Genomic DNA, 17,698 nt, shown 5'->3' with positions numbered 1-17,698 from the left:
AACTGAATTTTTTTTTGAGACAAGGTCTCACTCTGTTGCCTAGGCTAGAACACAGTAGCACAATCATGGCTCACTGCAGCCTCAAATTCTCATGCTTCAAGTGATCCTCCCTCTTACCTCAGCCTCCTGAGTAGCTAAGACTACAGACACTCACCTCCACACCCAGCTAGTATTTGTATTTTTTGTAGAGATAGGGTTTTGCTATGTTGCCAGGCTGGTCTCCAACTCCTGGGTTCAAGTGATCCTCCCACCTTGGCCTCCCAAAGTACTGGGATTATAGGCATGAGCCACCACACCCAGCCTGAATCTTGAAAGATTTGGTTGTTTTTTTGTTTTATTTTTTTTTTGTTTTTCTTTACTCTGGCTTTGTCTGGATTTATGACTTTTTAAAAATCATCATGTTCTTATTTATCTATTTATGAGACGGGGTCTTGTTCTGTCACCCAGGCTGGAATGCAATGGTGAGATCATGGCTCACTGCAGCCTCGAACTCCCGGGCTCAAGTGATCCTCCCACTTTGGCCTCCCAAGTAGCTGGGACTATAGGCCCCAGGAGTCACTACACCCGGATAATTTATCATGTTAATTTAATGTGATACAATGAAACCCTGATTTGATGCCACCTACATGTCTTTCAGTCCTAAAATCCCAGCCAAAACCCTATGCAGTACATCCTAAATGGCACTGCCACTTACAGAAGCAATTCACAAAGGGGTAAACTTCCAAAAAGTCCAGTAATCCATTCTTAGTCCTGCTTCACTGCACAAAGACATGGGAATTTAACATCACTCACTGGAAAGATGCTACCCCTGCAAATGTGCAACCCTGTTAACTACTTAGATTCAACCCACACTAGGCGCCGCTTAGAGGATCTCCAGGTACAGACAGGATGTGCTGAGTAGGGAACATGTCCCCACCCTATTAGGGACACCCATAGAGGGAGGGCCTTCAGCAAATGCCTGATCCAAACTTGAGTTAGAAATGGGAAAGCACAGTGTCCAAGAAACAACTAGAGGCTACACATGGTAACTGCTGAGGCAGGAGGAAACCCTGAGGAACTTCCAGAGACACTTGAGACCCAGAAAAATCTGTCCTCCCCTCTCACCTCCTCACCCTTTATGCCTCCCACCTTCTCATTCCTCCTCCCACCCTTCTTATCCGCCACCCCCACCCCCACCCCCCACCACCAGCCTCTCATTCCCTTCTTCTCCTTCTCACTCCCCTTCTCTGTCTCTAAATGTATTTGAATTCCAGTATAGTCAAAAGATGGAAGAAACCAGGTGTGTATTCTTGGGGACAAGAGTGCCACAGGGCTTTTAGCAAGTAGGAGGCAAATCCATACAAGCAGATGACAAAGAGAGCCCATCCATCTTTAGAGAAAGCAGAAACAGCTTTGACTTGTTTTAAACTGCTACACAATGACTGTTACATTCTGAACAATTTGGTGACAAATCCTGTCTATATATCAAACAAAAAGCTTTTAATCACTTAAACACCTAAGTACAAAAACATAAATTCTACTCCCAGTGTGAACCCTTCTTTTGTTCACAAATCAAACTAGGACAAAGTACTGTGATTTATCCTTAAGCCTCAATGTATATTTGCAGTTTGGATTTCTGTAGCTAGCTTTTTCCTACCCTGACATTACCTTTGACTAACTATTATATTTTCAAGTTTTTTATGACCAAGTGAAATTCATAAAATTTGTTCTTCCATTTGTCCTAAACAGATTATTATAGGTCTAGCATCTACCTTAAAAACTTCTTCAAAGGCCTATGAACTAAACACTTTAGATTAAAAATAAAACTTTTAAAAACATCCTTATTTTGGTTTTCCTGACAAGATATACTGAATTCTCAATCTAGTGTCTGCATGAATCAGTTTAAGACCTACACAGAGGCTGTGAGAAGGTTTAACTCACTCTATATCCTTTTGGGAAGCTAAACACAATATAAAACTTCCTCGTCGAATTGGACATTGAAGAACAAAGGAAACAGTGCTGAAATTTTCAAAATAATTATTGTTATCCAGAAAAACAAAAAGAACTGGAAGTATTTTCTACTAATTTTACTATAAGAACCTTTTTATACAACTAATATCACAAAATCACAGATAGGGACCCACACTACAGCATCTGGCTATTACCATTTTAAACTATTTGGATCCATGAAGCCATTAAGCTACAAATTTGTCTTTATAAAGCAGTTCCTTTTGAAAACTGGCTCACACATTTGTAGTGCTCTCAACAACAAAGCCCATGCCAAGTGTATCAAAGTCTTGAGACAAGAGATTCCTGATTTTCAAAGCAGCAGAAAATGTTCATATTTTCAATTCTTCACCTTTATACCTGTAACTAACGTGTCTCCATAAAAGGCTTTGAACTCAGTGAATCTGCTTCCATCCACGATTCTAGCAATGACCTAAGAGGAAAAACAACACTGGCCTTCAGAAATTATATTACAAAATAATTTTTGTATTAAAGTTACTTACAGGAAAACAATTCACAGTGAATTTGTCACTTTCACAACATTTTACACTACACAGAAAATCTCACTAGAATTTCATTTGACATGCCTGGTCAATGCCCTGAAGTCATTCTGGGTTCTGATTTTATACTTCACTATACAAGCAACAGCACCATGCTGTATGCAAGAAAAGCAGGAAAGGTTCCAAGTGCTGGTTGCTAGACTTAGAGTTTCAAGGACGGTTCGAATGCACCGGCAGAGGTTCAGGGATGCAATCAGAAAGATGGGCAGAGACAGGGCTCACAGTCGGAAGACACAGGCTCCAATCTAAGGTACCATGTATGACTGGTGTGCCCTGGAGTAAGTCACTTCACCCCTCTGAGTCTCAGTTCTCACTTCTGGAATGATGGAACAGAAGAGCTGGGAAGATATGATCTACTTGTAAGAAAGTAGGAACCTATAAAAATCATGCTGAGATGAAAAGCCAGCTCTGACTCTCAGCTCTCCCACTGAGAAACTAGAAAATTCTCTAAGCTTCAGTTTCCTCATCTGTTACAAAAAAAAAAAAAAATGTAAAAAGTGCTAACTATTCCTTTCAGCAAGAAATAATAAATTAGAAAAAAAAAAAAAAGGATAAACAGCGCTATCAGTTAACAGGGTAGAAAAAAGAAAAATAAAAAAGTAAGAAATAAAAATAAAGTGCTAACTAAAGCATACTGCCAGGCTCTCATTAAAGTGCAGCTATCACTATTATTAAGCCCTTAATAAAGACTCATTGATTCTGAATCTGTTACACTTGAAGGATCATCCACATATGTACAAAGGAGTAGAAATTGTTGAATAGTTTATCCCTGGGGCTTATCACCATATATCAGGACTACTGTAAGGAGTTCTAAACATGAAGCCTATTTTCAACTTCAGAAACTATTTTAGAGGATACATACTATTTTCCTACATAGTTTGCACTTCCCTTTTTCTGTTTGCCACATCAATCAAAAGCTTGTTTTGTATGATGCAAAGGCTGAAAACTGAGTGAATGCTTCCCAACATCTTTCTCTCCCATCAAGTAAAAGTTTACTCTGAATTATTTTTTACTTCTTTACCTAAAAAATCCAGTAATATAATGGGAATGTCATAGTTATCTGTTTTGGGTGCTATATACCTCTAAAAATTGTACCTTTAACAAGCAATTAACCCGTAACAACTATCATTCTTCCACACAGAGATACCGCTCAAAGGGCACAGCAATCTAGGGCCATTTAGTGAAAAACTATGTTGTATTTGCATTACAATTAACACCACCCGGCCACATAAAATACATTCACTTATCTTCACAAAAAATCCATAATGTTGAGAAAGCGAAAACAGCCTTGTTGCTGAGATGGAGAAGGTTGGAGTAGTCTGGATAGAAAATCAAGTCACTCACAACATTCCCTTTAATCCAGAGCAAGGTCTTAACTCTCTCCAATTCCCTGAAGGCTTGCATAGGTGAAGTCGTAGAAGAAAAATTTGAAGCTAGCAGAGATTGGTTCATGAGGTTTAAAAAAAAAAAAGCCATTTGTACCACAAAAGTATAAGGTGAGGCAGCAAGTGCTGATGTATTATAGAAGCTACAGCAAGTTATCCAGAAGATCTAGCTAAGATCACTGATGAAGGTGGCTACATTAAACAACAGATTTTCAGTATGGATGAAACCGCCTTCTGGTGGAAGAAGATGCCACCTAGGGCTTTCATAGCTGGAGAGAAGTCAGTCCACATCTTCAGAGGACCGGCTTACTCTCTCATTAAAGGCTAATGCAGCTGGTGACTTTAAGTTGCAGAATTATGCTAAATCTACTCTGCCTGTGCTCTATAAACATAACAGCAAACCCTGGATGACAGCACATGTATTTGTGCCATGGCTTAATGAATTTTTAAGGCCACTGTTGAGACCTACTACACAGAAAAAAAGATTTCTTTCAAAATATTACTGCTCATTGACAATGTACCTGGTCACTCAAGACTCTGATGGAGATGCACAAAGAGATGAGTGTTCTTTTCATGCCTGCTATTATAACATCCACTCTGCAGCCCACGGATCAAGGAGTCATTTTTACTTTTAAGTCTTATTATTTAAGAAAAACATTTCCTGGGCCAGGCGTGGTGGCTCATGCCTGTAATCCCAGCACTTTGGGAGGCCGAGACAGGTGGAACACCTGAGATCAGGAGTTCAAGACCAGCCTGACCAATATGGTAAAACCCTGTCTCTACTAAAAATACAAAAATTAGCCGGGAGTGGCGGCGTGCACCTGTAATCCCAGCTACTTGGGAGACTGAGGCAGGAGAATTGCTTGAACCCAAGAGACAGAGGTTGCAGTGAGCCAAGATCTTGCCACTGCACTCTGGCCTGGGTGACACAGCAAGACTCCGTCTAAAAAAAAAAAAAAAAAAGAAAAGAAATATATTTCTGCAAGCTATAGCTGCCATAGATAGTGATTCCTCTGACAGATCTGGGCAAAGTAAATCCAAAACCTTTTGGAAAGGATTCGCCATTCTAGATGCTAGAATATTCACGATTCATGTGAGGAGGTCAAAATATCAACATTAAGGATATTTAATTAAATTAAAGATACTGGAAGAAGTTGATTCCAACCCTCATGGGTAACTTTGAGGGGCTCAAGATTTCAATGGATGAAGTCACATCAGATATGGTGGAATTAGTAAGATAACTATAGTTAGAAGTGGAGTCTGAAGAGGTAACTGAACTGCTGCAATTTCATGTTCAAACTAGAACAGATGAGGAGCTGCTTCTTATGAATTAGCAAAACAAGAAGTTTCTTGAGATAGAATATACTCCTGATGAAGATGTTACAAACACTGTGAAAGGACAACTACGGATATAGAATATTACATAAACTTAGTTAATAAAGCAGTAGTCAGGTTTGAGAGGACTGACTTTCATTTTGAAAGTTCTACCCCGGGCTGGGCGCGGTGGCTGACGCCTGTAATCCCAGCACTTTGGGAGGCCGAGGCGGGCAGATCACAAGGTCAGGAGATTGAGACTATCCTGGCTAACACAGTGAAATCCCGTCTCTACTAAAAATACAAAAAATTAGCCAGGCATGGTGGTGGGCACCTGTAGTCCCAGCTACTTGGGAGGCTGAGGCAAGAGAATGATGTAAACTCAGGAGGCGGAGCTTGCAGTGAGCTGAGATTGCACCACTGCACTCCAGCCTGGGTGACAGAGCGAGACTCCATCTCAAAAAAAAAAAAAAAAAAAAAAAAGAAAGTTCTACCCTGGAACAAATGCTAGCAAACAGTATTGCATACTACAGAGAAATATGTCATAAAAGCAAGAGTCGGTCAGTCTGGCAGACTTCATTGTTGTCTTATTTTAAGAAATTGCCACAGCCACCCCAACCTTCAGCAACCTGTCAGCATCAAGGCAAGACCCTCCACCAGCAAAAGATGATTCACTGAAGGTTCAGATGATTGTTAGCATGTTTTAAAGCAATAAGGTATTTTTAAATTAAGGTATGTACTTTTTAAAGGCAAGGTGCTCCTGCACACTTAACAGACTACAATATAGTATAAACATAACTTTTATATGCTCTGGGAAACCAAAACATTCACGTGACTCACTCACTTTATTGTGATACTAACTTTATTGCAGGGATCTGGAACTGAACCCACAACGTATCTGAGGTGTGCCTGTGCTTTAAAATGTGTTTCACACACAAATGGCACAAAATTCTAACAATTGTTGACTCTAAGAGGTTCATATACAGGTGATCATTGCATTATTCTTTGAACATCTCAGCATATTTGAAAATTTCTTAGGAAGAAGTGGGGAAATGTGAACATTTCCTAGACTTATACATAGAATAATGTATCTTTAAGCTGAACTTAAAAGCTATAACTTTAATACAATTTTTTAAAAGAATGTAAAGTTTTTAACTGTTGAATGGGGGGTTAAAGGAAGCAGACAGATAACATGATACTATCCCTATTTCTAGAAGCAGAAAGCAATGTTCAGAGAGGTTAAAACCCAGGACTATTGACTGGGAGAATGAGAACTGGAACCCAGGTTTCCCAACTCTGATTCCAACATTGTCCCACAGCACCATACACTATTAAGACTTCCATATAAGGAGCTGGGTGTGGTGGCTCACGCCTGTAACCCCAGCACTTTGGGAGGCTGAGGCAGGAGGACTGCTTCAGCCCAGGAGTTCAAGATCAGCCTGGGAAACATGGCAAGTCAGATCTCTAAACAAAACAAAACAAAAAAAAGACTTCCATATAAGGTTTATTTGCCACTATAGAAAAATGTAATAAATTATATTCACAATAATGACCATGGATCAGCAAAAGGTATAAGTCCAGATTACTATTTAAGAAGACACAAGTCGGCCAGGCGCAGTGGCTCACACCTGTAATCCCAGCACTTTGGGAGGCCAAGGCGGGTGGATCACGAGGTCAGGAGGTCAGGAGTTTGAGACCATCCTGGCTAACATGGTGAAATCCCATCTCTACTAAAAATTCAAAAAAATTAGCCGGGCATGGTGTTGGGCGCCTGTAGTTCCAGCTGCTGGGGAGGCTGAGGCAGAAGAATGGCGTGAACCCAGGAGGCGGAGCTTGCAGTGAGCCGAGATCGCGCTACTGCACTCCAGCCTGGGCGACAGAGCCAGACTCCATTAAAAAAAAAAAAAAAAAGAAGACAAGTCTATTTTTTAAAAAGATTTCCATTAAAATGAAATGAAAACAACATGAAGGCATGTATTTGTATCTGTTTGTTTGTTCGCTTCTGTATGCCTGGCACCTGAAACAACCCCTGAATAGAACAAATACTCAATAAATACTGTGGATAAAGGAAAAAGTGGTTACGTGAAAAAGGGTGAATTATTAGCCAACTAAAGAACTTGGCTATCTGGAACAACTCATTTTTTGTAATTTATTTATTTACTTTTATTTATTTATTTGAGACAAAGTCTCACTCTGTCACCCAGGCTGGAATGCAGTGGTGCAACCTTGGCTCACTGCAACCTCTGCTCCCAGGTTCAAGCAATTCTCCTGTTTTGGCCTCCCAAGGAGCTGGGATTACAGGCACATGCCACCACGCCAGGCCAATTTTTGTAATTTTGGTAGAGACGGGGTTTCACCATGTTAGCCAGCTGATCTCCAACTCCTGGACTCAAGGGATCTGCCTGCCTCCGCCTCCCAAAGTGCTGGGATTACAGGCATGAGGCACCGCACCCGGCCCAACACATTTTTCAAGTATGTCAGAATTTAAGTACCATTTTTTTCTATGCTTATAATTCATTAAAAGTCAAACTAAAAACCTAATTTAAAAATTTACAATTAACTAAGTCACCTTTGCTAAAGTGACGTATCACTTGAAGCTCAACAAAATCCAGGATTTAAGACCCACTAGCAATGCTAGGGTATTGCCTAAATAAATCCATACAACAGAACGTTACATCCATCAATGCAGTCAGAAAATAGTCACTGATTACTTCCCATGTTGCCAAGTACTATTATAGGAATTAAGATCTAGCCGTAGAAAATATTTCATGAAGAATTTCTAAAGACACGGGGAAATGTTTATAATTTAAACTAGAAAAAGTAAAATAAAAAAAATACATATGCACTATCTCAACTACATAAAAATGTGTGTATATGCACATTAAGCTAAAACATCCAAATATTAGCCACCTTCTCTAGAGGGTGGAATTATATGCAATTTTATTTTTTTCTTTTCTGTATTTTCCATATTTTTCACAACTAATATATAACATTTTATAGTCAAGGGGAAAATATAATTTGAAATATTAAAACTTCCAGCACAGAATTTGATATTAAGATAATTTCCTAATTTAAGAACTACTCGGCCAACTATGGATACTGAACAAAATAAAAGACTATGCTCTAAACCCTAAAAGTTGTCCATCTAAATTACAGAACACTATGTCGACAATGTGTAACCATAGCAACTTTTTCAACTGTAATCAGGTCTAATCATGCAAATGTCATGTTGATCTAAAAGGGTATGCTTTTTCTTCCAACGACTTACTGACGTTTCCTCCATTTCCCAAAATAAGAACAATGAAAAGAAATAGCTGACAATTGTTAAGCTGCTTTACATCATTCGTAATGTGCACAGGACATGGAGTCTTACTTATGACCAAATCACGCTTTGCGCAACGAAAACTCTCCAGTCACTGAGGTCCCCCACTCCCCTCTTTTAGTATTTACTCTGTACCAATGATATCTACAGTAGGGAAAGGTATCGTTGCCACATATGTCACTCCTTACTGAGATCCACATCTATTTCTAGGCATGAACATATCTTAACAAACTTTAGCTTTGAAAACAGATACACATACAAAGAGACTCACAGCTGGTCAAAAAGCTCACAGTTCCACTTTCACATACCTCTCGGACATCAAAGTTCCTCTTAAGGTTAGCACCAACTATTCCATACAATTCATCAGCAGGAAATAAAGGTTCTTCAGAAGGTTCAATGGTGACCTGCAGAAATACGGATCATGTTAACCTGTTTAAAGACATGATTTCAAGGTGCAGTGAGTCGAAATGCATTTCAGGAGAATAAAAGATATAAGAACATATCGTACTCACATCCAATTTCTTCTGATAATTTAGATTCCTCACAACCTTCCTAGTTAAGTGAAGGGCATGATGATCATCCAAAGCATAGTGGTCACCTACTCCAGACTTTCTACAGAGTAAGCAAACTAAACTCGTCAGAACAGGGAAAAGGAAAATAATTAAATATCTTAAGTCCCAAGTCTCTTCTCTCATCTAAAGATGACAGCACTTTTACTTCTAAAACACTTAAAAAATTTGTCATCTTTAATAAATGGCCTCTTAAGTAGTCCCTTTAAGAACCCTGGTAAAACTGTATTCCCTTTGTTTTACAAACAGGAAAAGCTGAAGTATGCATAAGTTAAGTACTTTGACCTAAGACCACAAGTAGCTGCAGAAGAACTCATGCCTTCTATTTTCTAACCTGAACCTTCCTCTGCCACACCAAGGGGCCTTGCTGACAAAGGCTTCTATTAAGTACTCATCCCCTGTACCTTAAGCACAATTGCGTGTGATGAAGGCCAACCACAGATGGCACGCTTTCATGATGTAGTTGGTTACAGCATAAACTGTGTACATAACTGAGCTCCCAATGGAGATGCCAACTCTGGCCTCTCATTTCTGAGAGAACTCTGAGCCCTCTCCCTAGAAGTTACACTGACAGTAAGCCATCACAGGCAACAAATGAAAAGGCTTGAATGCATTGGGCCTGGGATTATGGGTAAAAATCGGAACGGATAAAACGGTTCCGTGGCAGGGGCCATGGAAGTTCCTGTTCAATTTCAAGTGCAGTGAATGACGTACGGACTTGCTCTGGTTATTAGTCCTGTCCCAATTAGATGGCCTGTTATTTCAGATGTAGATAAACTATGACTTTCTAATAAAGTATTTAAAAATCTATAAAGTCATAGATACATACCTGAAAATAATAGAATTTGTTCATTTTATGAGTAAGGACTAAGCTGCTGCAATCTAAATTTTTATGGCTTGCCTGGGAAAACACCAAACTCCTTGGGAGACATATCTTAGAGCTAGGCTCTCAGTGATTTCATGACACTCTACTTTAGGACTGGGAGTTACTGAGCAAAAGCAGAGACCATGTTTACTCCTTTTCATAGCCCACAGATGCCTCGCAAATGGTAGATCTTTTTCAGTTTCTTTAATTTAATACAACATTTTATCATTTTATGACTGACCATATCTTTTAAATGCTTCATACATAATACCAGTTATAAATGCTGACTTCTAACTACACTGTCAGAAGTCAAATAGAAGCAGAAGGAACAGCTTCTAAATCAGTAAATATTTAAAATAAAATAAAATGCTTTTTTATGAAAACTGTCTAGTACTTACCAAAACAGCAGGAAAGGAAAACCTTTAATGAGACACTGTATATATAAGTCTTTGTGTCAAATTAGCTCTTAAGGATGACTTAAGAGAGGTATAAAGATGCATTTGAGAGAACACAGAGCAACCTGTGACTAATAAATTTCATGGTACTTTCCAAAAAAAAAAAAAAAATTCATCACCCCCAATCATTTCCTCACAAATTTAAACAGGTTATTATGAATATTATGAATAACAGTAATAGAGTTATATAGTAGATGCCATATTATGAGGCAGGCACTATTCACAATTTTCACTTTATGAGGAAATGAGACTCAAGGAGGGTAAGCAGTTTGTCTAAGTCCCAAAGGTAACAGGGGAGGTAAACAGAAGTTAAATTCCAGAATCTACACCCTTACCTAATATAGCTAATTGCCTACAGCTTTACTTTTTTAAAACAGTCAAACTGCTTAAAAATTTAGTCCAGGTGCAGTGGCTCACTCCTGTAATCCCAGCACTTTGGAAGGGCAAGGCAAGAGGACTGCTTGAGGCAAGGAGTTTTAAACCAACCTGAGAAATACAGTGAGACATCTGTTTCTACAAAAAATAAAAACAAAAATATAAAAAACTGAAAACAAACAAAAAAAAAAAACCCTCCTCAACTGCTTCCCAATTACTCCTAAAAAAAAAAAAAAAAAAAAAGTCTAAAACCTTTATTGAGCAACTATGACGATAAACAAGAAAATAATCATAATGGCAATCAACATTTATAGCTAACTTATCAAAAGCAGGTATAGTTTCATTCTAAAGCAATCCACATGTATTGTATCTCATTTACTTCTGACAACATTCTAGGAGGTAGAGGAACTTCTTACCCCTGCACTCTAATCTAACACAGTTAGGCCAATGATATGACGAAGCCAGCTCACACCTAACTCACAAGAGCCAACTACGTGCATCTGTGTCTGATTCCACATAGAGGCATCATGTTGGCAGCTTGAAATCAGCCATGGTGGGATCACTCATACCACAGAAATTGGCAAATGCCACAAATTGGGGCTTTTTTTCCTCCCCAGAGAACCAGTTACTAAACATTTACCTGCACACCCCAGGGTAGACCCACCTCCTCTATGATCTCCCTCTTCTCCTTTGTAAGCCTTATCACGTATCAGCCACATTTACATAATTTTGTGCAATTACTTGTGATTGCCCACCGCCCTGACTAGAATATAAGGCCCTGGAGGTCAAAGATGGTATCTAACTTCTTTTTTCAGCCACCCAGAACAGTGCCTGCTACATAACAGGTGCCCAGTGGATGTCTGTCAAATAAATAAGAAACCTGTCTCTCCATTCCTTCTTGGCTGATGCTCTAGCTTGGAAATGCAAGTCTATAGTTCAAAGAATTGAACATTAAACCAGCAGATCAAGAACAAATAAACTGTGGTGTGGTCTGGCAAGTTTAGCACCCGAAACAAATATGTAAAACTTCTTTTAAACAAACAAACAAACAAAATGACACTCAATCCTGGAAAGAAACAACCATTTCTGTTTCACCTGCAATGAAGATCAGCACCTCCAAGATCCTCAGCGGATACTTCTTCCCCAGTTGCCGCTTTAACCTACAACAAGGATAAAAATTATCAGTGAAACCGGTCCATCAGAGATATAAAAATGCTTCCTCAACATGCACATCTCCTCACCTGACTGTACCTACACTTTTTCTTCCACAGAACTAAAGAAGACTGTGCTTTCTCATTCCATGCACCTAGGAAACCTGGAGACTATTATCTCTACTCTACAGGTGAAAAATCTAAGCCCAGAGTCACCAAGAACTTGCTTACAGTCCACAGCAAGCAATAGAGTATAATTCGAGCCCACACGTTTCCAGCTTCCAGCCTGAAAGACCTGAAAGGCCATCCTCTTTCCCTATGTCATGCTGCCCTGACACATGTGGTCAAGCCTTTGTGTCTGTGTGTGTGTTCCTCCCAAGGCCTGGGATCTCTTCTTCTCACCTACCTGACGAATTCCCACTTACCTTTCAAGTCCCACCTCAAGTTGCCTCCTCTTTGCAGCTTTCCTGACCCGCCCAGGCCTTCTCCATGGTATTAATAGAGGACTGCCTGCCTATCCATGGTCCAAGGGTGTTGTACTTACACCTCCAAAACGGCATGTGTCAGAATGTAGTTCAGTAATGTGCATGTATGTCTGTCATCTCCTCTATGCTGTGAATTCCTTGATGGCAGGAACTGTGATTTATTCATCTTTGAATACTTAATAACATGCTGAAAAATTCCATTTACTATCACAAACTCTGCCTAGGAAAGAGAGGTAGGAAAAAAATCTCCAAGATTACCTAAACCTAAGATCTAGCAGAATGTGGCCAAAAAGAAAGAAACCTCAGTAATAAATTAAGAATAACTTAATTATAGCCAGAAAAATTCTACCAGGAAAAAGAAAGAAAAATAATTTAAGGCTAAATGCCAATCCAACCCCTTAGGAACTATTTATTGATTCCTACCTCTCTGAAGAAAAAGAAACAAATTAATCAACCCAAATAAGAAAAGCTTTCATTAGAATAATGAACATTAATCTAAAATACAGCACAGAGAGGTTGGAGGTAAAGAGAAAGTCTTTCCTGAGGGGAGCCCTGAAAAAAAAATTAAAAAGAAAAGAAAATACAGCATAGAAACAACTTATTACTCACTACATCAAAAGCTTTGTCTTAAATAAAATATCTTTCTGCAGAGAGAGTTAGTTAAAATTTTCACCTCCAATTATTCCGCCCCCAGAACTGAATTCCTGGTTCTTTTCCTTCCAAAACATTCAGGGTAAATTAACATCAGTCCAGACAATAACAAATTATAAGAGGTGTCTGGATATTTAAAGTTGCAAAAAGGAATAAACAACAGATAAATTATATTTATTTTCAGGTATCTGACTAATATCAACCAAAAAAAATAAGAATTTGTCATCAGTTAATATTTATTGAACACCCACGTTTGATAGTGTGATAGGTGCAAAGATGATAGAAGTCAAAGAGGAAATTAAAACAGCTCATTCGACTAAATGACAAGTTCAAAAGATAAACAAAAGACAGGAGAACAAAAAGCTCCTTCAAAAACTTGTCTTACTATCCATTTTTTTCAACCACTCTAAGCTACTAAAAGCTACAGCAACTACACCCCACACTATGTGCAAACCCTTCAAAGCCCTTTCTCAACATTCAGTCAAACATGTGTCAGAATTTAGAATTCTCTAAAGGATGAGGCTGCTGCTACTGCTTTTTTCTCCCCCTGAATGCAGTCTTTCAAAGGTGGATTGCTGGATGGGGTCCAACAGAACTTCAGGCTTCCCTGGCTGCCAAGTGGCTTCTTTATAATGTACAAGTTAACTGAATTAACTGAATGGACATTGTAACTACTGACCCTTAGACAAACTCTTCTCTCAAAACCCTTCATGTTATTCCACTATTATGATCTGCCTATATTTCCAAAAAGATATTTTCGAATTGTAGCCATATCTTTACTCAGTTTCTAGTCAAAAGATAAACAAGAATGGCCCATGAAAGTTTGTACCTTTTACTATACAAAGGTAAATTTTGAGTGCATTTTCCTCTCATTAACAAATAACAGCTATCACATACAAGAGACATGTTAAAATAATAATAATAATAGTAATAATAATGCTACAGGCTTTTAAAATAATGCCTTAAGACTTTTACATTTGAAATGGCAGCCCTTCAGGCCTACCTGATCTTCAGTAAAAGTTATGAAAAATTAACACTGTCTTTTGGGAAACATACTTATTTTACATCAAAATGTAAGCTCTATTTAATACATCCTTTCTAATGAATTTGTATTAGTATTCCATAACCAAAGATGATTCCTGGACAAATTTTGAAGCAACAAACTTTTTGGAATAGAATTCACATACCATAAAATTCACTATTTTAAAGCATACAATTCAGTGGCTTTTAGTACATTCACAAACTGGGCAACCATCACCACTACCTAATTCCAGAAAATTTCGTCACTCCCAGAAGAAACCCCATCCTCATGGCGGTCACTCCCATTCCACCCTCCTCCCAGTCCCTGGCAACCACTAATCTACTTTCCGCCTCTATGAATTTGCCTATTCTCAATATTTCATACAAGTAAAATCAAATATTTGTCCTTTTCTGTGTCTTTTTTTTTTTTTTTTTGAGATGGAGTCTCGCTCTGTTGCCCAGGCTGGAGTGCAGCAGCACAATCTCAACTCACTGCAACCTCCACCTCCCAGGTTAAAGCAATCCCCCTGTCTCAGCCTCCAGAGTAGCTGAGATTACAGGCGCACACCACCACGCCTGGCTAATTTTTGTTTTTTTAGGAGACACAGGGTTTCACTATATCGGCCAGGCTGGTCTCAAGTTCCTGACCTCAAGTGACCCACCCACCTCAGTCTCCCAAAGTGCTGGGATTACAGGCATGAGCCACTGCACCCAGCCTCAGGCTCAAAAAAATCAAAGGTCTTTCTTCCACCCTGTTTCCTCTCCTCTACATTTTAAGGAGTATTTTTGTATCTTTTCTAGAACTTCTTTATGCATATACAAGCATACAAATGTATATTTCCCTCCATTTTACACAAAAGTTAATACACTGTAGGAACCTTGCTGCTTTCTCCTAACAGCTTATTAACTTGCTATCGCTCTTGAGTCAAACAATGGTATAGCTGAGGTAAAAGAAAAAATAAGTAAAAGTTTTTTTCTGCCAAGACCATTCAATGGGGAAAGGAGAGTCCTTTCAACTAATGATGCTGGAACAACTGCAGATCCACATACAGAGCAATGCCGGGGCCCTTCCTTATCTCACATCCAAAAACTAGCTCAAAACGGATCACAGACCCAAATGCAAGAGCTAAAATTATAAAACTCTCAGAAGAAAACAGAGGAGTAAATCTTCATGACCTTGGGTTAGGCAAAGGCTTCTTGGATAAGACACCAAAAGCACAAGAAACCAAAGGAAAAAATGCATAAACTGGATGTGATCAAAATTAAAAACTTTTGTGCTTCAAAGGAAGACATCACTAAGAAAGTAAAACAGACAGCCCACAGAATGAGCAAAAATATTTGCAAATCTAATAAGGGACTTGTATTCAGAACATATATAGAATTCTTACAACTAAATAAAAAGACAAATAGCCCAATTTAAAAATAAGCAAAGAATCTGAATAGACATGTCTCCAAGGAAGACATACAAATGGCCAATAGGCACATGAAAAGATGCCTTGGCCAGGTACAGTGGCTCATGCCTGTCATCCCAGCACTTTGGGAGGCTGAGGTAGGCATACCACCTGAGGTCAGGAGTTCAAGACCAGCCTGGCCAACATGGTGAAACCCCGTCTCTACTAAAAATTCAAAAATTAGCCAGGAGTGGTGGCATGCAACTGTAATCCCAGCTACTTGGGAGGCTGAGGCAGGAGAATCACTTGAACCTGGGAGGTGGAAGTTGCAGTAAGCCAAGATCATACCACTGCACTCCAGCCTGGGCAACAGTGTGAGACTCTCTCAAAAAACAAAAAATGCCTCAACATCACTAGTCACTAGGGAAATGCAAATCAAAACCAAAATGAGGTACTACCTCACACCCACAAAGATGGCTGTCATCAGACAAACACACAATTACAAGTGTTGACAAGAATGTGGAACAATCAGAACCCTCACATGCTGCTGGTAGAAATGTAAAACATGTATTGGATAGATTGGAAGTTTTTCAAACTGTTAAACATAGCTACCACATGATCTGGCAATTCTACTCATAGGCACATATCCAATAGAAATAAAAACATTTCCATGCAAAAACCTATACGTTCAAAGCACCATTATTCATAATACCCAAAGCAGAAGCAAACTAAATGTCCATCAACTGATGAATGGATAGATAAAACACAGCATATCCATACAATGGAATATTATTCAGCCATGAAAAGGATGAAGTGATTCCTCAAAAAACTACACATAGATTTCCATATGATCCAACAATTTCACTTCCAGGTATATACCCAAAAGAAATGAAGGCAGGAACTTGAATAGAGATTTGTACACCCACGTTCATAGCAGCATTATTCATAAGAGCTTGAGAGTGGAAGCAACCCAAATATCGATTGATGGATGAATAAACAAAATACAGTGTATACATACAACAGAACATTATTCAGCCTTAACAATGAGGGACACTCTGACATCTGCTACAATATAGAACCATGAGGACATTTTGCTAACTGAAATACGTCAATCACAAAAGGACAGATACTATATGATTCCACTTACATGTGAGGTACCTAGAATAGTCAAATTCATAAGGACAGAAAGTAGAATGGTGGGGTGCCAAGGTGGCAGAGGTGACAGAAATAGGGAGAATTTCAGTGGGGAAGGATGAAAATGTTCTCGAGATAGATGGTAGTGATGGTTGCACAACAATATGAACATACTAAACGTCACCAAGCTGTACTGAAAAAACGGTTACAACAGTAAGTTTTATGTTATGCATATTTTATCACAATATTTTTTAAAACATCAAAAAAATAGTTAAAATGGTGTATTTTATGTTATGCATATTTAATTTCCATCAGCCAACATTCTTATGTTCTTACCAAGGGGGGTCCTCCCAAGAAAATGGTACCCTGCTTGCGTACGATGATGTTTTCATCAGCCATGGCAGGCACATAGGCTCCTCCTGCGGTGCAGGAGCCCATGACCACCGCGATCTGGAATCCAAGCACACGACAAACACATGAGATGCAGCTCGTGCAGTGACTTCTATAGTGTTTGATCCAGAATCCCACAAACACTGCAGTGACCAGGGGACATTACTGGTTGGTCCCTGAACATCATTTAAAAAACAAAGTCCTCTAAATGTTTCAAAGAGTTTTCTGACTTCTTGTATCAAAACATTTTCAAGGGCTTATGTCTCACTTGTACAAAACTTATGGACAATCTAATCTCTCTGTCAGAGAGAAGACTGGCCTGATAGACTACTGGCCTGAGAAACCAGTGGAGAGAAGAAACCCACAATATACCCATAATTTTGCAAAACTGTATTAAAAGGATAACTTTTATGTCTAATAATAATAATAAGTCCTCTAAACATTTGCCACTTACCTCACAGGAATACTAAAATAACTCTTCAAATGGATGTTATTAATATTTTGTTACACTGGATGTAATATTTTCTAAATATAAAACTAATGTTAAGACTGCAGTTTAAAACCTTGCTCAAAAGAAAAGTCAATTGTATTGAAGCTGGGTGATGTGTACATAGGGTTCACAGTACTATTTTCTCTAGTTTCATG

The 17,698-nt window shown here is 38.8% G+C and overlaps 1 protein-coding gene across 1 annotated transcript in view; it reads right to left on the bottom strand.

Moving 5' to 3' along the window:
- The window catches only part of MCCC2 (methylcrotonyl-CoA carboxylase subunit 2), a 66,671-nt gene that overhangs the window by 15,536 nt on the left and 33,437 nt on the right, over positions 1 to 17,698 (bottom strand). The window contains exons 7-11 of the mRNA XM_015140262.3: positions 17,000 to 17,113; positions 11,927 to 11,991; positions 9,080 to 9,179; positions 8,876 to 8,971; positions 2,347 to 2,419 (exon numbers count right to left, since the gene is read on the bottom strand). Coding sequence (XP_014995748.2) covers positions 2,347 to 2,419; positions 8,876 to 8,971; positions 9,080 to 9,179; positions 11,927 to 11,991; positions 17,000 to 17,113 — 448 coding nt within the window. The remainder of the gene's footprint in view (positions 1 to 2,346; positions 2,420 to 8,875; positions 8,972 to 9,079; positions 9,180 to 11,926; positions 11,992 to 16,999; positions 17,114 to 17,698) is intronic.

This window comes from Macaca mulatta, chromosome 6, assembly GCF_049350105.2.
Source record: "Macaca mulatta isolate MMU2019108-1 chromosome 6, T2T-MMU8v2.0, whole genome shotgun sequence".
Classification (NCBI taxonomy): Eukaryota; Metazoa; Chordata; class Mammalia; order Primates; family Cercopithecidae; genus Macaca; species Macaca mulatta.
This window is presented reverse-complemented; position numbering and strand designations above follow the sequence as displayed.